Source organism: Plecotus auritus, assembly GCF_963455305.1.
Source record: "Plecotus auritus genome assembly, chromosome: 1".
NCBI classification, from domain to species: Eukaryota; Metazoa; Chordata; class Mammalia; order Chiroptera; family Vespertilionidae; genus Plecotus; species Plecotus auritus.
This window is the reverse complement of record NC_137770.1, coordinates 123,276,034-123,296,825: the sequence shown is the minus strand read 5'-3', so window position 1 is coordinate 123,296,825 and position 20,792 is coordinate 123,276,034. Positions and strand designations below refer to the sequence as shown.

Sequence of the window (20,792 nt, the reverse complement as noted above, 5' to 3'; positions counted from 1 at the left end):
CAGGGTCCTCAGAGATCATCATTGATAGGTATTTATTGGACATCTTGTGTGGATTAGTCACTGTGCTGAATGTCCTGTAAGTTTGGTACCTCATGTTTATACACAATTAGACTTCAACTGGGAAATCTGGTAATCATAACTGGTCAATGGAATTTGTGTTCTCATGTCTTCCATTGATCACTTCTGGTTTCATTGGCCTACTTGCAGAATTGTAGCCTGAAGAATTTTCCTAAGCACCATGCTAAAAATAGCATTGTTGTTCCTTCTATAGGAGTTTGAATACCACTCCTACCTGCAGAAAATTGGCAACATCTCCCAGGAGGCCTTGCTTTTTCCCTGGACCCTGGCATCATGGTTTCCAATTTCATGGGGTTTCTCAGGTAAGTGGAGAACCTTTTAAAAAGAGAATAAGAAACCAGATCAATTAAGTCAAAATCTGCTCAAAACATCTATGACTTTTACCTGCATTTAAAAAAATCTGATCCTAATATCAACCATGCGAGATAAGTGGAACAAGCACTAGAATCTCTAATTTGCAGAACAGAAACCAGTGGTCAGAGTCCTCAACCGCTGTGCCACATTCCTTTAGTGCAGAGTCAGAAAAAGGGCTCTGCGCTCAGGGATTGTAGTTCCTGTCATTGAGGTTATTTTCAAACTTTAAGCTAATAGACCCTTTTAAAAATTCTTTAATCAAAATTTTATGTGAAATCCTTTATAATAAAAGCCTTGGTGGCGTCACACCCTCGCACGACACCCTCGTGTGATGTCATCACAAGATGGCCACCTCAAGATGGCTGCCACAAAGATGGCTGCCACAAGATGGCCACCACAAAGATGGCCACCACAAGATGGCTAGCAGGGGAGGGCAGTTGGGGCAACCAGGCCGGCAGGGGAGGGCAGTTGGGGCGACTAAGCTGGCAGGGGAGGGCAGTTGGGGGCAATTGGGCTGGCAGAGGAGAGCAGTTGGGGGCAATTAGGCTGACAGGGGAGGGCAGTTGGGGGAGATTGGGCCGGCAGGGGAGGGCAGTTGGGGGAGATTGGGCCGGCAGGGGCAGGCAGTTGGGGCAATCAGGCCAGTAGGGGAGGGCAGTTGGGGCCACCAGGCCAGCAGGGGAGCAGTTAGGTGTCAATCAGGCCAGCAGGGGAGTGGTTAGGGGCAATAAGGCAGGCAGGCAGGCAGGCGAGTGGTTAGGAGCCAGCAGTCCAGGATTGTGAGAGGGATGTCTGACTGATGGTTTAGGCCTAAAACAGCAGTTGAACATCCCCTGAGGGGTCCCAGATTAGAGAGGGCACAGGCCGGGCTGAGGGACACCCCCCGCCGTGCACAAATTTCGTTCACTGGGCCTCTAGTCTCGATATATAAAGTAGCCAATGGCACTAGTTCATTAAGATAAATTTATTTTAGCCCTGGTCAGTGTGGCTCATGTAATTGGGTGTCATTCCATACTCCAAAAGGTTGAGGTTTGATTCCTGCTCAGGGCACATACCCAGGTTGCATGTTCCATCCCTGGTCAGGGTACATACAGGAGGCAACAGATTGATGTTTCTCTCTCATATCAATGTTTCTCTCTCTCTCCCTCTCCCTTTCTCTCTCTCTAAAATCAATGAGAAAACAGATCCTTGGGTGAGGATTAAAAAAAAAGAAAGATAAATTTATTTTCCAGGTTCAGCTTTCTAATATTTACACATTATGAGGTCATTGAGTCTGTTTGGGTAAACACCAAAATTTGAACTTAGGATTTATGGCTGATAGCTGGTACATCAGCCTCATCACCCGATTGATTTTACACTTGTTTTAGCTGCATAGTATTAAGAAAAATCTTGATCCATACAGGTAAATAATTGCAATTAGTAACAGTTTTTTTTTTGTTTTGTTTTTTTGCTAAAACTCATCTTGCAATTTTAGGATATTCTTTAGATTAATTAATTCAGAATCTAGAAAGATGGGAAGGAAGAACCTTTTGTTTCAAAGTTGAATTACAAAGGATATTGTGTAAACCCCCCCTCTCCCCCAATAACTATACATTATTGTGGAGGGACTACAAAAAAGGAAAATGGTTTATAGTATGTTATTATGATGGTGCCACATACGATTGCCCAACCAGTGCTTGAGCATTTGCCTGGCAGGTGCTCTTAGGCCCAGGCCAGGCATTTAATTGAGTGCAGTAGTGCATGTGTGTGCACTGTAGTCTGTAGTTGCTTGTATAATTACATGAACAGACATGTGCAGACCTGAAGTTCAAAGACCTGTGCAGAGCTATAACCTTCTTCATCAGTGACATTCACATGTGTAGCAGAAACAGTTAGAGGCCTTTGCAAAATCCAAGCCATTAACAGGACAGCCCAAGTTAATGTTTCATGGTATCTGCAGGGTTAATATTTGGCATTTAATTTAATTTTGCATATGTGCATTTTTAAGCAATAGTTTAAAAAATAATTTAAAAGATATTTGAAGACATGCACTATACGTGCATTTTGTGGAAGCTCCATCACACTGATGTAAAACCACAGGCCACATGGGGACCTCGGCCTCGTTGAACACCTAAGGGGGCACAGAGAAGTGAATGTCACAGTCACATACTGAACTGGATTGAAAAGAGCAGCAGATGACCAAAGCTGGGTTCACCATGTGGTAAAAAAGTGTAAAATCTGGCTGTTATCAGAAAAGCCCTTAAAAGTACTGAGGACCCTCATAATTGTGGCCACCAGGCTACACAGGAAGGGCTTTACTTGGGACAAATCCCCTTTTGCAAATATTTTTTCTTGATGTCCTAGGATTTTAATTGATAGCCTTCTAAGGATCTGTGGTGTGGAGGCCATCTCCCATCAAGGGGGTTCCGGGCTCACCTCTAAGCTGTGCATTATTTCAGAGAAATTGCCCACAGATTAGAAATGAGCAGGTGGGAGTACTTGATAGCGTGATGTCAGCTTGCTCTCCTGGTGGCAGGACTCTGGATTTTGGGTCCTGCAGTGGTTCTCAACCTTTCTAATGCCGCGACCCTTTAATACAGTTCCTCATGTTGTGGTGACCCCCAACCATAAAATTATTTTCGTCGCTACTTCATAACTGTAATTTTGCTACTGTTAATGAATCGTAATGTAAATATCTGTGTTTTCCAATGGTCGCGACCCACAGGTTGAGAACCGCTAGCAGGGTTGCCTAAGACCATCGGAAAACACAGATATTTACATTACGATTCATTAACAGTAGCAAAATTACAGTTATGAAGTAGCGACGAAAATAATTTTATGGTTGGGGGTCACCACAACATGAGGACCTGTATTAAGGGTCATGGCATTAGAAAGGTTGAGAACCACTGTCAGCTAAGGGATTGTTTGAACAAGGTTGCTCAGCCAGATAGTTCCCCTGAGGACTGGAGGAAAACTGTGAATTTTGAGGACTGATTCTTTGGGAGAGCTCCGCTGGAGCTTTCTGTCAGGTCTCCTTCCTAAGCCAGGTACTCAAACTATTTCACATCACAGTCTGTTTCTAGAGCCATGTAAACTGGGACGGACGGTGCGGGGTGGTGGACGGACATCACACAACCCTCCACACCCAACAAAAACAAACCTAGAGTGTCTTTTGTTTAAATACTTCTCAAAATGTTCTGGGGAGAAGGGCTATGGTTACTTTAAGAGTAAGAGGTCATTGATAAAAATGGTAGATGAAAAACACATATTTAGGCCTTTTTAATATTTATCAAGGCAACCAAATGGGTAAAGATCCATTGGAGAAACTGGCAGATTTCTCTGCCTACAGGGGAAACAGGTCAAAATTAGAAGTTAGCTGCCAAGAAAATCCCTCAGAGGAAAAAACATTTAAGGGGATTCACAATTCTGATATGTAGAGATTTAGTTTAAAAATCCCTGCTCAGTTTTTGCCAAGTCACAGAAAAGCATAAAGTCAGCTTCTTCCTCATTAAAAGAGACAGAGAAGCCCTGAGTACTAATGTAGCAAGAGTATCTCGGCTCACTCAGAGTCCGTAGTAATGAAAAAGAATCACAGTGAAATCCAGTAGCAGAAGAAATGTAAGATTTAAATTTTTAATGGAACTGTTTAGTGGGCTGTCACTCAACCTTGGACCAGATTTGGATGCCATGCAAAATGTAGGGTAAGTAAAATCCTTTTGGACCAAAAGTCGGTCAAAGCTAGATTAAGGAATGTTCCTTAATCTGTTCCAAGTTAGAGAGGAAGAAGTACTAAGTGATGAGAAGTGTTTATATTTCTGAGGACATGCTCTAAATTGTGCACCTTTTTCTTTGTATGCACAGCTACATCCCATGTGCTTGTTCAGTGACTGAGTTGAAGGAAACAGTTTCTCCCCAGAAGCTCTGCGACAAGCGATGACGACTGCCTACCATGGGCAGCCAGCTGAGTCTGTTAGAGCCAGTCTGCTTGCTCAGGGCTCTTGCTTTCCCTGGTGGAGTGCTTTAGTGTAATTGATATATTTTATGTTTGAAATGAAAACAAAACTATGAAAATGCCAAATGATTGGTTAAATTGTCAGGAAATAAAGTTGATTCAGTGATTCTTATTTTGAATGGTAGTTTTTGAAGAAATGCAGACGTAATTAGAGAGATTACAGAGTTAGATGGTGATTTTTATAGATTTTATGGGGAGTTCTGGATCATTTTAAACGTTGTACAGATTGATGGCCTTAGGTCAAGTGTCTGGTTTTAGTCTTCTGAAACTTAAAGGCTTTTCTTTCCCTTGATATACATTTCAGTGAGTAATATTACTGTAATGCCTGTCAGCTACTTCGCTTAGAAATACAACTCAAAGGGATTGAGGAAGTGATAAAGAGAAAGGTGGGTGATGTTCTTCAGGCAACTGAAAAAGATCCTATTGAATACAGAAAGGAAGAAAGTGGGTAAAGAAAGTGTGTTTGTATGTGTGAGAAAGAGAACACCCAAAATAGTGATATTTGAGGTGTGACTCAACAGTGAGAACTGAGATTCCCCTCAGGGGTAAGGAAATCTATATATATAAAACCCTAATATGCAAATAGACCATACAGCAGAACAACCAAACGACTGGTTGCTATGACATGCGCTGACCACCAGGGGGCGCACATGGAACATGCACCGGGCGTCGGCAGCAGGTGGCAGAGTGCAGAACATGGTGGGCATCGTCAGCTGTGGCGGGATGGTGGAGCAGGTGAGTGAGGGCACCAGACCAAGGCAGGGTACTAGTCACTGTCATCGGGCCGAGCCTCTGGTGGTTACTGAAAATTCTTTGCTCCTGTGCGCTGCGGTCCTGCCTGGCACTTGCACCTGCTGCTAATGCCAGTCCCGCTTGCACCCGCTGCTGGTGCTGGAGCCACCACTTGCACCTGCTGCCAGCACCCAGCGCCAGCCCCGATTACTCAGTGCCGTCAGCGAGTTTGAGTGGTGGCTGCCGGCCCCAGTCGCCCCTCAGGGCTACTCCACCTCCCTCTGCTCCTGAGGGGCAATCAGGGCCGGCAGCCGCCTCTCGCACCCACTGCCGGTGCCGGCCCCAGTTGCTCCATGTCATCAGCAGGTGCGAGCGGGGCTTGCGCCGTCAGCACATGGGAGTGGTGGTGGCAGGAACGGGACTGCCAGCAGACAGGAGACTGGGGGCTGCAGCGGAAGGGGCCGGGTGGGGGTGTGGAGGATGGGCCGAGACCGCCCCCCTTTGCCCACCGCAGCCTCACGGCCCACAGTTCCTTTCAAGGTGCACGAATTCATGCACTGGGCCCCTAGTATGTGAGAATTGGGAAGCACCATGGGGTCATTCAGTGTCCTTATGCCAGTGACCAAGGAATGGGGAGAAGGAGGAGAGGAAGGGAATGAAGAAGATGAGAAAGAAGAGGAGGAGGGGGGGGGGAGAGGGAAGAAGAGGAGGGTCATACACATTCAACCTCATGGTGTTAATAGGCAGGGACAGTTGGTGTAGCCCACATCTAAACTGCTGCCCAGTTGATGCTTAATAAATATTTGTTGAATATTGGATGAATAAATTATTAATTATCTTTTATGTAAAAGGAGTAAAATAGAAAATTTTTCTTTCCTGACCAGGATCACTAATTATAAAATAAGTTAAAGCAGAAAATCATACAAATTATACACACACACACACACCTTTAACAGTTTATTTTTCACTTAAAACACATGTGCATTCACTCACCAGTTTTTTTATGTGAGGCCAAGGACTTTTCTTTGAGCATGAACCCCTGATTGTCTCTCCTGCACAAACCACACCCATAAGCATTATCTAAACATTTGGGTTTCTTTAAAGTGGAGTGAGAATTTAAAGACATTTGCAAAGCAATCTGAGTACAGAATGATTCTAGAGTTTTATTATTCTTGCCCCTAATCATTTACAGTTGTCTCATCTACACCTAATTTGCCAGTAGTTTTTTTTTTTTTTCTTGGCTACTTTTCTTTAATGCATCTTTACAAAGCATTCAGCTTCATTTTGTAGAAACAACTAACAACTACTCTTAATTTTTGCACTCTATTTCATGGGTCTGTGTGTTATTTGAATATTTTATGTAATCACAAAGCAACTGGCATAAACAGGTATGGGACCATGGTTGATGCTCTATAAACGCAAGTCATCTGGTGAGAGCAGACGAACACAAGTGTACCAGCAAGGACCTGCTGGAATGTGTTCTGGGAAGCCCGGTAGGAGCCATCTGAATGGTAGGCATAGAGGCCAGGAGGAAATAAAATTGTTTTTTGGAAGACTGCCCTGGCAAACCCCTTCCTATAAAATGATGGCAGGGATTTGGACAGTATTGATTTTTTGTTATGCTTGGCACAGCCCTGGACCTGGACCATTTCCTCATCACTTAATACTTGACTGTGGGATTTGCTAGAACATTCTGTACCAAAAGGGTTCAATGGAGTCAAGGTGTGATCATTGAGTTTCAAGCTACCCATTCCTTACGTATCCAAGTAGATTTATAGACCTCAGTTAACACTGACCTCCTGGGATGAGAACCAATGACTCCAACTTATAGAAACCCTCCTTTTAGGATTGTGTTCCTTTTCCCAGTTCTTCCATTTTTTTATGACAGAATTCTGGACGCACTTAGAAAACACTTTGTTGATGAAAAGTGTCTGTCACAACAGCACTTTCATTTCTTTAGTGGCCGATACCTCCTCCCTCTTCCCTCTTCATTCTACCCTGTCATTCTTTGATTCACTTGCCACTTATTATCCCTGAATGCAGACTCTGCTGAGTGCTCTGCTAGCTGCAAAGATGTATCAGAAATGTTTTCTCGAGAGCAGGGAAATTTACCAAAGGATGTTGTGCCCAGAAAAGCTATGCGGGACAGAACACCTCCCTTTTCCAGAGGCCCTGGTCCAGAAAACAGAAATGGCTGCAAGAGTGGATAAGCTGGAAATAAGCAATAAAAACCAATATGCAGTTAGAATAGGTGTCCCAAAGTCCATGCTTTAAAATTGAAATATTTACCCCACAAAAGCCAGGCAGAGTCTGTATGGTCTTGGTTTGGCTGCAGGTTGGTTGTCTAAATGATTCCAAGGCCAAGGCCGACACAAAGGGAGACGATTAGGAGTACACAGGCTCATCCACAGTCCAGGAGGCAGTGCTTGACAGCAGGGAGGTAACAGCAAAGGCTCTCAACCTCTCTGCTCCAAGGCCACCACCTTAGGCTGCGCAAAGTGGTAGATATGCACACTGGTGACCCATCTAAGAAAGGTTACTTAAGCTCAGCATATGTTGTAAGAGAAAGCAGAGGGAATAAATAGAATGATTTTTCTTTCAATATTGAAATTTAAATGGTTAGTTTCAATTGTTTTAAAACTTCTAATGTTCTCTAGTGAGGCTGGATAAATGAGATTTTATTGCATCCACTCATTTTCTGATTATTTTTGCAAGCCGTGACAGAAAGTAAAACAAGGTGTGTGAAGCCACAGTCTCATAAGACTGGGGAAGAAAATTGATGTGATCAAATGCAAATACTTGGTTTAAAGGTGTGTTGTTTCCTAATGAGGCCCCAGAGCACAGTAGTTAAGGGTCCAGGCCAAGGGTCTGACTGCTGGCATGGGAATTAGGCTTTTCCCCTTCAGTAAATGACATAGCTTCTCTGTGCCTCAATTTCCTCACCTACAAAATGGGTATAATAAAAGTACCTGTTGGGATGGTTGTAGGTTAGATGAAATAATACTTGTAAGAATTGACATTGGTGGTAACCATCAAGTATCGTTAACCAATATCATTGCTATTTTTAATCTTATTTGCTGTCTGAGGAAGGCAGATGATTGAGCTGAGGATGTAAAATGCATGCTTAGCAAACCTTTTTTGATCTCCAGAGTGCAGTAGGTAGAGATTTCACTTCAGTGTTAAGATTTTGGCTCTCTTTTGTTAAGGTCGGTATAATTTTATTAGTGATCAGGTTGCTTCCCAAATATCTCTTGGGTTGTATTAACTAAAGAAGAAAAGAAGTTAAGATTTTTCTGTGCTCCTTGTTTTGTGACTTGACATGCTCAAGTGGTGTGGAAGTAATTGAGGTGGCATGACCCACCTCATGGGCTGTGGCATGACCCACCCTCCCTGGGTCTGAGGACTGTGGGATGGGTGTGGGCGGGTGGGCCAAGGCAAATGCAGAAGTCCAGAGCCCCAGTTCCATGATGTAAATCTTGTACCAAATTTCAATGAGGATTATTTTCTACACGAGGAAATGAAATGATGGTGTGTTTAAACTCTAGAACAACACTGGGGAGATGGCATATCTTTTTTTTCTTTTTTCTTTTTTGATTGGTGTGGAATTCTCCTACAGGGTGAATCAGAAAGTCTTGGTAGGAATGTGGCTTCCCCCACTGCTCGGAGGGAACTGTGATTTGTTTGCCAAAGGCCCTGGTAGCCTTCAGTCTGTCAAAACGTTGCAAGCTGGGAGCAGTTTGCCAAAGCAAACTATCAAAGTGAAATAACACACGAGCTGCACACACACACAGACACACACATGCTCTCACATTCCCTGAACATTAATTTCGAATTGGGTCAGGGAGAACAAGGATTTGGGCTAGATTGTTGGTGTGTTGAAATGGTGTGGGCACAGCTACAGACTACCAATTAGATAGGTATGTGTGAGCAGGGTGGGGCATCCCAAAACAGAGTCTATGAGCAGGGGTGGGAAACTTACGGCCCTTGGTGGAGTTTCTTCTGGCCCCTAGGGTTATATATTGCTAGAGCTGTTGCTATTGCAGCCAAAGAATAATGTCCCCATTGGGGGGATTTTTTCTATTCCATTCAGAGCAGAGCCCATTTAGTAACTAAGATTTTATTCCAGAATGAATTGTATTGGATACCCCTATGCATTTTAGCCTCACTAGGGCCCAGCTCGATGAAGAAAAGAAGCATTTGAACATCTAAATACTACTAGTGTTGCATTTTTGTAACAAGCGGCACTAACAAACATTTTGCTGCCATACCTTGCGTCAATCCTATGAGAATGAATTTTGGGGCATCGTATAGAAATTCAAAAATGTAACTGATTTTTATAAGTTTTTCATGAGAGAACTTTTAAAAGCTTCCCAAATTACTTTGGACATTTTTTAATATGGTAATTCACACTATTTCCACTTACCTTGACATTTCAAAGGTTGTCAAGATGATGTAGCATCATTCATTAATTCAATGAATTGAGCTCTTACTATATAGCAGACACTGCTAGATGCTGGAGATAAAGTAGAGATGAAACAATTCACGAATCTCCTGGAGCTTTTACTCCAGTGGGCAGAGGTGTACTTTAAGTGAATAAAGTCATTGTCTGTGAGATAGTAAGTGCTGTGGAGACAGATATTGTCTGGCCTGGGAGAGGAGTGCTGTTCTTTTTAGGGCCAGGGGTCTTATCTCCATCAGACACCTGAAGGTGAGGGAACAAGCTGCAGGAATATCTGGGAGTACAGTTGACCAGGCAACCTGCAGAGCAGTTCCTCTGAGACGGGGACAAACTTAGACTCTTCCCTCCTCCAGTCTTTCACGCCCTCTCCTGCCTCAAGTGCCCTGAAAGTTTTGGAAGTGTAACCTGGGATGAGCAGTTATGCAAAATTGCTTCTGGTTACATTATAGATGTGTGGCTTAGGTGTCTGCCAAGAACTTTGAGGGCCTGGGTTGTAAGACATTTATAGAGCTGCTGCTTGTTTTTGTTTTTTTAACAAAACCACACCAAGCTATGTTTTTTTAAAAATGAGTAACAGTGCCAGGATGTGTTACAATTTATTCAGATTTGTAGGCATGGTTCATAATGTGCTTTCTTGCACATTCACTCATTTGAGGTCAGCAGGGCAGGCAATATTATTTCCATTTTACAGATGAGGAAACTGAGGCACACAGGTGATTTGCCCAAGGTCATGTAATCAAAGCACATAGACTCCTGAGTCATGATGCACATGTTTCTTGGTTTAGAGGACAAATTGGATCCAGTAAGGATACCATTAGAAAAAAGCTGTTTTTTTTTTCTACCTCCATGTGCACACCCACTCCTTTAGACACCCCTGCCCCTTTGCTGGAAGACATCTTGGGCAGGTGCACATCCTTTTTCAGTCCTCATAGACTTTCAGCCCTTCCCTTTGGAATGTGTGCGCATGGAGTATGCTTGGTTCTTGTGCTGGGGCTTCAGCTGCAGCTCGAAGACAACAGCAGGAAGGATGCATTTAACATCTGGTTGCATGTCTCTTCACCCTGCTTCCTGCCCCAGCACAGTCTCTAACCAGTTTGTCCATATCCATGTTGTGTGGTCTGTTAGGGCCAGGCTCATTTACATACAAAATGGGGATTTGGGTGGAATTTAGGATTCTTAGAGATGGTAGGAGCCTCTTCTAACTCCACAAGCCCTAAGCCCAGATTCAGACAGGTTTCCTTCTTCATCTCCACCTCCACACAGTGTATTTTCTTGGACAAGGCAGTGTTTTTTATCTTTCAGTTTTGTTGGAGGTCTCAGTAAGGTTGAGGACCACTGGGTTGCTTGACTTCTGTCCTCAGGATTAAACTCTAGAAAAGATTCAAGACAGCTCAGTAGGGCCAAAGGCCTTTTGTAGGGATGCTTAAAACAATGCCGTTGGTTTGAAATCAAGGGACTTTGGGCATTTAACTACTTGACAATACTTGTCTCCTCTGCCTGCCTGTCTGCCTGCCTGCCTGTGCGGGAGTTTTCATCTCTGTCAGCATCAGTAATCCTCACAGAAGATGAGCACAAGGAGGCGCAGACACACCTGACCCAGCATCACCCAGATGGGAAGGGTAGAGTTGGGATCCTAGCCTCAATGTGTTTGAATCCAAAGCTCACGGTCTCCCAGCACACCCGCTGTCTCAGGGCCAGCTGGCTCCTATTTCTGCACCTTCCCTTTATTTGATGACAAGCCCTAATCAGGGCTGGTGACAGGGGGGCTTAACACAACTAATCCCGCCCAGGGGGAGCATATGTGACACCAAGGACCAAGGACTGGCAAGGGAAAGGCTCCAAGGACAGCCTGGGTGTGGGAGAGGAACTCCCCTGGCCCGGCTCCAGAGCCCAGACCTTACCAGCTCCGGAAGCACCCAGTGTGCACTAGCACTTACTGTGTCAGACATGGCATGTTATCACATTCAGTCCTCCTCAACCCTTGGGGCCAGCTTCCATGCTATCCCCATCTTACAAGGAAGAAGACGAGGCTCAAAGAGGTTAACTGACCTAGAAACCCTGCTGGTAAGTGGTATTGTTGGGCTTGATCCCAGATCTGTCCGGTGCCACAGCCCGCTGCCTCCCCTCCCGTGGGCTGCCCTTTGCCTCTTCTCTGGGTCACATCCCAGACCCTGCGTTGGACTGGTGTCTCTCTTCCAATGATGAGGCGAAAAGCTGCCTTGTGCTGGTGTTGCTGCCTGGAACATGCTCACAGTCCTCCCCGTTGCTGTTTTTCCTTCTCAGAGTCCTGGGTTACCTGCTGCTGTTTGGATTCCAGCTCATCTGCTCACATCCTTCCACTGAACACAGAAAGGTAAGCCATGGCCATTCAGAGGCTTTTCTTCTCTGCACAGGGGGCTGGTGTCGCTCTAGTCACCACACTGAGTTTTGTTCTATTGGCAGGTGAGTCACCACTGGTTTTGCAAGGAAGCACCATTTATAGGATGTTCACCAGCCCTCTGAACCCCCCTCAGTCCTTGGAGCTTAAAAATGAAGCTCCAAGTCTCTGATCAGGGCGTGGTGCTGGCTTTGCAGCCTGTGCCTCTTAGAATGGGGCAGTTGAGAGAGGAGAGTGAGAAGACTACATACCTGAGAATGGTGGGGCACCAGCATGGAACTTTGCCCTCTAGGGCAGCGGTCGCCAACCAGTGGTCTGTGGACCACTGGTGGTCCGTGAGGTTCGAAAGGTTGGCGACCGCTGCTCTGAGGGCATCTCCAGGGGCTAGGGGTGTGGATGATTAGAGAGATGGCTGTAGCTATAGCTGTGGCTGTGACTGTGGCTGTGGCTATAGAAAAGGACTCCTAATAGGGAGCCATGATTTTTGATAGAGGACACAGCCACTGCCAACCAGCAGCCAGGCAGGGAGGGAGCAGGGAAATTGGGACCTGGCCCTCTCTCTCCTCCTCCCCTCTTTCTCCTGTGGTGACTCCCTTTAGCTGAACCCAACCAAAGACAGAAGACAAAAAGCCCTGATGCAGTCCTTGAAGGCCACGCTTCCTGGGCCATAGAGCTGGGTGGAGAAGGGTCACAGAGCATCTGGAGGGACAAACAGACAGTGTCCAGCACACTTTCCTCCAGGCTCTGTATGTTTCATAGTAAATGAACTATTCACTGTTGCCTAAACCAGCCTCGTGCAGATGTGTGATGGATGTTTCCTTAAAGGTAGATGCACGATATGACTCTGAGAGGGTCCGTGGATTTCCTTTCTGCTACCTCATGTCTACCTGTAACAAAACACCGACACTTCTGAGCTGTGTGTATCTAAGTGTGACTGAGTTGGTTGGAATCTTTCCTGAGATGGGGTTTTCACAGGGGAACTCCAGGAGAGAAGGGAACGGAGAAAAGAGTGTGTACAGGTTTGCCTAGATGTGACCCTTCTTGGGAGAAGTTCTTAATATTCTTGTCTGATTAGTCTAATTCCTTTTAGGTTTGTGTATTATGTTCTAGCTTTGTTTTTCTAGGCTAGATATAAACCTATATTGTATTGTATGCCCCACTCAGATATCAGTTCCATGAAAGTGGGATCTGCCCTACCTTGTTTACTGTCATATTCCCAGCTCCTGGAATATTATAGTTGCTCAATAAAATACTTGTTGAATGATTGAATGAATGGAAAACCTGGCCAAGGTCTAAACATCATGTTGGAAATTTACACACAACCCCATCCCCACCCCCATGGGCCTTTGGGTGGTGAATATGTCATGGGAGCAAATGGAATTAGCATCCTTATTAGAATCAAGAGTTAGCTTGCTTTGCCATGAGAGGATACAGTGAGAAGTCTGCACCCCAGAAGAAGGCACCACGCTGGCACCCTGATCACTGATTCCCAGCCCCAAGAACTGTAAGAAATACATTGTGTTGTTTATAAAGCACCCAATCTATGGTACTTGTTTTTAGAACTGGTAATGATAGAGACTGGAAGAGTTTTGAGGTTGCATACCAGAAAAGCTTGCATGGCCATGAATGGACTTTTAAAGGTAATTCCAATGAGAGCTCAGAATGAAAAGAAAACTGTAGAGAAAGCCCCAGTTTTCTTAGACAATACTTGAGTCATCCAAACAGACTGTGGGTGCAAATATGAAAGGTGTCATTCTGATGATGTCTCAGATGGAAATGAGCAACATGTTATTGGAAACAGGAGGAAAGGCCATGCTTGTCATAAAGTGGCAAAGAGCTTGTCTGAACTGTGTTCGTGTTTTGTGGAAGGTAGAACTTGTAAGTGATGAAATTAGGGATTTAGCTGAAGCAATTTCTAATGAAAGTGTTGAAACAGTGGACTCATTTCTCTTGACTGCTTGTAGTAAAATGTGAGAAGAGAGAAATGACTTAAAGATGCAGTTGTTAATTGGAGAGTAAGCAGAACATAGGACTTAAAGATTTGGAGAATTCTCAGTTTATTCATATTGAAAAGAATGAGAAAGCCTGTTCAGGAAAGGACGCTCAGGGTGTTGCTGAGAGACAATTTGATAAGGAGAAGAGTAAGCCATCTTGATAGAAGCCAGGAGCTGTTGTCCAAGACAATGGGAAAATGCAAAGGAGGGACTGCTGATGTCTTCTAGACCTGGCTCATCTCTGCACCACCTCCCTTGGTGGGCTCCTCTCCCTGCACTCGGGTGCTGAGCAACTGGGCTGTCCCAGGTGCTGCTCCAATGGCTGGATGAAGTGGTCTCAGGATCCCAATCCTGGAGAGCCACAGTGGGTAGAGGGCTGCCCAAAGCTGTTGGGGCAGGACAGTCTGGAGCCTTGGGGCCTCGACCTCTGTCCAGCAAAGCTGTAGGCTGGACCACTGCCCTAGTGGCCTGGATGGCATAGCATCAAGCCAAAGAGGATTATTCTTGAGCTTTAAAGTCTAATGGAATTTGCCCTGCTGGGTTTTATACTTGCTTAGAACCTCTCTTCCCTTTCTACTTTCCTCTTTCTCCCATTTGGATGGGAATGTCCTGTGCCTGTTCACCAGTGTATTTTGGAAGCATGTAACATATTTGATCTCACAGATTCTAAGCTGGAGAGCAGTTTGTCACAGGATGAACCATACCTTCAGTTTTATCCATACTCATTTAGGTTATATTTAGATGAGACTTTGGACCTAGATTTTATTTATTATTTATTTATTCATTTAATTCTTTATTGTTTGAAGTATTACATATGTCTCCTTTCCCCCACATTGACCTCTCCCTGGTCACTCCCACCCCCCAGCACATGCCCTCTCCCCCCTACTGTCTGGGTCAATTGGTTATGCTTATATGCATGCATACAAGTCTTTTGGTTGATCTCTTTCTACCCCTGCCTTCCCTCTGAGGTTTGATGGTCTGTTCGATGCTTCTCTGTCTCTGGATCTATTTTTGTTCATCAGTTTATGTTGTTCATTATATTCCACGAATGAGTGAGATAATGTGATATTTATCTTTCTCTGACTGGCTTATTTCGCTTAGCATAATGCTCTCCAGGTCCATCCATGCTGCTGCAAATGGTAATAATTCCTTCTTTTTTACAGCAGTGTAGTATTCCATTGTGTAGATGTACCATAGTTTTTTAATCCACTCATCTGCTGATGGGCACTTAGGCTGTTTCCAAATCTTAGCTATGGTGAATTGTGCTGCTATGAACATAGGGGTGCATATATTCTTTCTGATTAGTGTTTCTGCTTTCTTTGGATATATTCCTAGAAGTGGTATTACTGGGTCAAATGGGAGTTCCATTATTAGTTTTTTGAGGAAACTCCATACTGTTCTCCACAGTGGCTGCAGCAGTCTGCATTCCCACCTGCAGTGCACGAGGGTTCCTTTTTCTCCGCATCCTCGCCAGCACTTGGAGGGGTGACTGTAGAGGTCTGTAGGGGGTCCTCCTCAAGGATATTGTTTAGTACTGATTAATACACATATGTGAGGAAATAGCCTGAGACCAACAAAGAATCCTCCTAAAGAACTAAAGGAAACTAACTCTTTTTCCACCAGCCAGACTTTAAAAACTCATAATCCAGAAGCCTTTGGAGAGAATACTGAGGAAAATATCACCTTGTTACTGGGGGAATAATGGACCTTAAACTATGCATTGTTTTGAACCTAAAAAATCCTAGAAGTCCTACTGGAAAGGATCCAACTCTTGCTAAATAACTTAACTATCCTAGCCCAAAGCTCATGAATATAGGAGTATAAAATATCCAGAATCGCCAAAACCGGTTTGGCTCAGTGGATAGAGCGTCGGCCTGCGGACTGAGGGGTCCCGGGTTCGATTCCGGTCAAGGGCATGTACCTTGGTTGTGGGCACATCCCCAGTGGGGGGTGTGCAGGAGGCAGCTGATCGATGTTTCTCTCTCATCGATGTTTCTAGCTCTCTATCCCTCTCCCTTCCTCTCTGTAAAAAATATCAATAAAATATATTTAAAAAAAATAAAAAATATCCAGAATCTAAAAATGTAAAATTCACCATGTCTGATATTTAGTTAAAAATTACCAGGCATGTGCAGAAGCAGAAAAATATTCACATTATTCTTCACAATGGGGAGAATTATCAATTGATTGACACCAACTCAGAACTGACACAGATTTAGAATTTGAAAATCAAGATATTAAATGTTATTAAAACTGTATTCCATATACTCAAAATATTAGAGGAATAGAAAATATTAAAAAAACCTCATCAAACTTCTCAATATGAAAATGACAAGGTTTGAAATGAAAAATACACTAGGACTGAATAATTGCAGATTAGAGAGTGCAGAAGAAGAGATAAGTGAACTTGAAGATTTAACATTAGAAACTTTCAAAAATGAAACACAGAATGAAAAAAATAATTTTAAAAGATGAACAGAACATCAGTGAGCTCTGGGACCACTTCAAGTATTAACTTGAGTACCAAAAGCAAAGAAATGGGGAAGGGGATGTTCCATAAAATATATATTTAAAATATTGTTTAAAATGTTACTAATTTCATGAAATTATAAACCCAAGAATGTCAATAAACTCCAAGCACTAAAAATATGAAGAAAAAGACACTTAGTCACAACTTAATCAAATTGCTGAAAGCTAGTGATAAAAAGAAAAAAATTTTAAAGTTTCTAGAAAAAAATACATGTTACATACACAAAAACACAGATAAGGATGATAGCACATTACCTCCTACTACTTATGCAAGTGAAGCAATATCTTCAAAATACTGAAGTAATGAAACTGTCAACCTAGAATTCTATGCCCAGAAAAATATATTTTAAAAATAAACGAAAGATATTTTAAGATATACAAATGCTGTATTATATGTGTACCATAAGAACTGTTAAGGGAGTTCTTTAGGAAGAAGGAAATAATATTAGATGGAAATGTGGGTCTATAAAAAGGATGAAATGCACCAGAAATAATAACTATGGGTAAATATGTAAATTTTAAAAAATTGAATCTCTTTTAAATACTGACTCTTTAAATAAACGTAGTAATAATGTATTGTGAGGTTTATAACACATGTATAAGTAAACAGTATGATCAAAATGGGATTAAGTTAGAAATCAATAACAGAAAGATAACTGGAAAATTCCCAAATATTTGGAAATGAAATAACACACTGCTAAATAATCCATGGGTCAAAGAAGAAATGAAAGGGAAATTACTGACCTAACTGAAGTTGAAAAGACAAAATATCAGAAATTGTGGGATGTTGCTAAAACACCACTTAGTGGGAAATTTATATAACTAAATACCTATAAAGACAAAACAACTCTCAAATCAATGATGTCAACTTCTACCATAAGCAACTAGGAAATGAAGAGCAATTAGATTCAAAGTAAGAATAAAGGAAATAAGAAAGATCAAAGCAGAAATCTGTAAAATAGAAAAAATAATTATAGAGAAAACCATTTAAATCATAAGATGGTTCTTTGATATTAATAAAATGAATAAATCTTGAACCAGAGAGATCAGGATAAAAAATAAAAAAAGAGTGAAGACACAAATTATAATTAGTATGAGACAGCGTGGTGACCACTACACATTCTGTAGATATTAACTGCATAGTAAGGAAGTATTATTAAAACCTTTATAAATTCAACAACTTAGCTGAAAATGACAAGTTATTTGAAAGCTATAAACCATCAAAGCTCACTCAAGAAGAAGTAGATAATCAGAATATTTCTATATTTATATTAAAAAATGGAATTTGTAGTTAAAAGGCTTTCTGCAAAGATAGCTCCAGATCCTTATGGCTTCCCTGGTGAATTCTTACAAACATTTAAGGAAGAAATAATACTAATTTTACACAAATTCTTCCAGACAATTGAAGAGGAAGCAAACTTTCCAACTCATTCTATGAGACCAGCATGACATGTCAAAGCCAAATCCTATATAATAAAAGGCCAGAGACCATAAGTGTAATGACCAGAATGACCGCTCAACCAGTTGCTATGAGGTGGGGGTGCTGGCGAGGGGAACCGGGTGGCTGGTGGCGGTGGTGGGGTGGGACCCAGGGCTGGCGAGGGAAACCAGGTGGCTGGCGGTGGAGGCGGGGCGGGACCCGGGGGTGGCGAGGGGAACCGGCTGGCTGTTGGGAGTGGTGAGGTGGGACTGGGGACTGGCAAGCGGGCAGAAGATGGGCTTGATTGCAGGCTAGGCCTAGGGACCCTACCCACGCACGATTTCATGTGCTGGGCCTCTAGTAAAGATATAACAAGATAAGAAAACTCATAGGTGATTACCCATCATAAACATAGATACAAAAGTTCTATATAAAAATTTAGCAAATTAAGTCCAATATTATAGGAAGTGGTAATATATCATGTAAAAGTGGGCTTTATTCCAGAAATAAAGGTTGGTTTAACATTTAAAAATGAATCAATTTCATCTTATTAACAACTTAAAAAAGAAAACCATATGATCATATCATTAAATACAGAAAAGTTTTGACGAAATCTGACTTTCATTCCTAATACAACATCTTAGCAAAGCAGGGAAAAAAAAATACCCAAGATCTATAGCTTATCATACTTTATGGTGAAAGACTCAATGTTTACTTTCTAAGACCAGGAAAAGAAGTGGTGTTTTTTCTCATCACTTATTATTCTGCACTAGTAGCTCTGCGCATGAATCCGAGTGCCAGTAGCTCGCCCAGTTCGCTGCCGCCCTCCTCTAGCTCTCTGCCCACTGCCCCATTCTCCTGTAGCTCCCTCTGCCCCCTGCCCCCCCATAGCTTGCTGCCCTGCACCCTTCTTTAGCTCTCCGCCGCCTGCTTGTAGCTTGCTGCCCCACTCTCCTGCTGATCCGTGATCCGGTCGTGACCTGGTCGGTTGTTACCCTTCACGGTGTAACGACCATTTGCATATTACATCTTTATTATATAGGATAGTCCTGGAAGTTCTAAACAGTACAATCAGGCAATGAAAAAAAATAAAATGCATCTAATCGCAAAGGAAGGAGTATACTTGTCTTTATTTGCAGACAGCAAAACTGTCTATAGACAATCTGATGAAATCTTTAAAAAAGGCTACCTGGGTAAGTGAGTTAGCTAAGTTATCCTATCTAATAAAAGAGTAATATGCAAATCGACCGTACCTCCGCTACACCCACCAGCCATGCCCACCAGCCAATCAGGAGCAAAGTATGCAAATTAACCCAACCAAGATGGCGGTTGATTTGCATATCCAGGAGTAGAGCGAAGACTGAAGACAGCATAGAAGGAAGCCAAGCGTTGCAGAAGGGAGCAAAGCTGAGGAGAAGCAAGAAAGTGGGGCTGTGGAGAAGGGAGGGAAGCAGGCAGGGTGGGGGAGAAGGGAGGGAAGCAGGCAGAGAAGGGAGGAAAGCAGGCGGGGTGGGGGAGAAGGGAGGGAAGCAGACCACCGCAGGAAGCCCTATTGCAGGAATCTTCCTGCAACGGGCCTCTAGTTAGATATAAGATCAATATGCATAGAATCTATTGTATTTCTATCCTGCCAGTCAACAATAGAAAAATTAAGTTCAAAAGAATATAATTCACAATAGCATGAAAAATATGAAATACGTTGGGATAAATCTAACGAAAGAGGTGAAAGACCTATATACTTATAACTACAAAACATTGCTGAGAACAGTTAAAGGCTTAAATTAAATAAATGGAGACATATACTATGTTTATGAGTCAAGAGAATCAATATTATTAAGATACCATTCTCCACAAATTGATCTGTAGATTAGTACAATTCCAATAAAAGTTTCAGCAGATTTTTTTTGCAAAAACTGACCAAGTTATTAAAAAATTCTTATGAAAATGCAGAGGACCTAGAAAATAGTAAAACAAATTTCAAAAAGAAGAACAAAATTGCAAGAGTTATGCTATCTAATATTTATATTAGAAAGCTACAGTAATGAAGATAACATTTTTTTAATAAAGGCAGAAGAATAGATAGTGGAATAGAATAGAGTTTAGAAATAGACCTGCAAATATATGGACAGCTGGTTTTTGACAAAGGTAATTCAGTGGAGAAAGGATAATCTTTTCAACAAATAATGCTGGGCAATTGGATATCCACATGCAAAGCATGAATTTCAGTCCATCTCTATACAATATACAAAAAATAACTAAAATGTAATCATGGATCTAAGTGTAAAACTTATATCTTTAAGCCTTCTAGAAGACAACAAAAGGAGAAAATACTGGTAACTTTGGACTAGCTAAAGACTTTTTTTTAGATATACCATCAAAGTCATAATCCATAAAAGAAAAAATTGACCAACTGAACTTTATCAAAACTACTAACTTCTGTTCTAGAACACTAAAGAGAATAAAGAGGCAAGCCACAGACTGAGAGAAAACATTTACAAAGCATATATTTGATAAAGGACTGAATCCAGAATATATTATAAGGAATTTTCAAAACTCAATAATAAAGAAAAAAACAACCTGACACAAAGTAAGCAAAATATTTGAAATGATGCTTCACCAAAGAAGATAACTGGTTGGCAAATAAGCTCATGAAAAGATGCTCAACAACACTAGTCATTAAGGAAATACAAATTTAAAGCACAAAGATATACAACTACATACCTGTTAGAATGGCTAAAATTAAAAAGGCTGGTCATACTGAGTTCTGATGGCTTGTGGAGACCTTGGTTCTCTCATACCCTGCTGGAGGGAAGAGTTGGAAGTTTCTTTAAAATTAAGTTACAAATATACCTATCATA

The 20,792-nt window shown here is 42.3% G+C and overlaps 1 protein-coding gene across 1 annotated transcript in view; it reads left to right on the top strand.

The window, feature by feature from the left end:
* Positions 1-351: 351 nt before the first annotated feature.
* The window catches only part of THSD4 (thrombospondin type 1 domain containing 4), a gene marked incomplete at both ends in the record, with an annotated part of 709,334 nt that continues 688,893 nt past the window's right edge, over positions 352-20,792 (top strand). Inside the window, 2 exons of the mRNA XM_080656972.1 lie at positions 352-380; positions 11,898-11,967. Of these exons, the coding sequence (XP_080513098.1) occupies positions 352-380; positions 11,898-11,967 (99 nt within the window). The remainder of the gene's footprint in view (positions 381-11,897; positions 11,968-20,792) is intronic.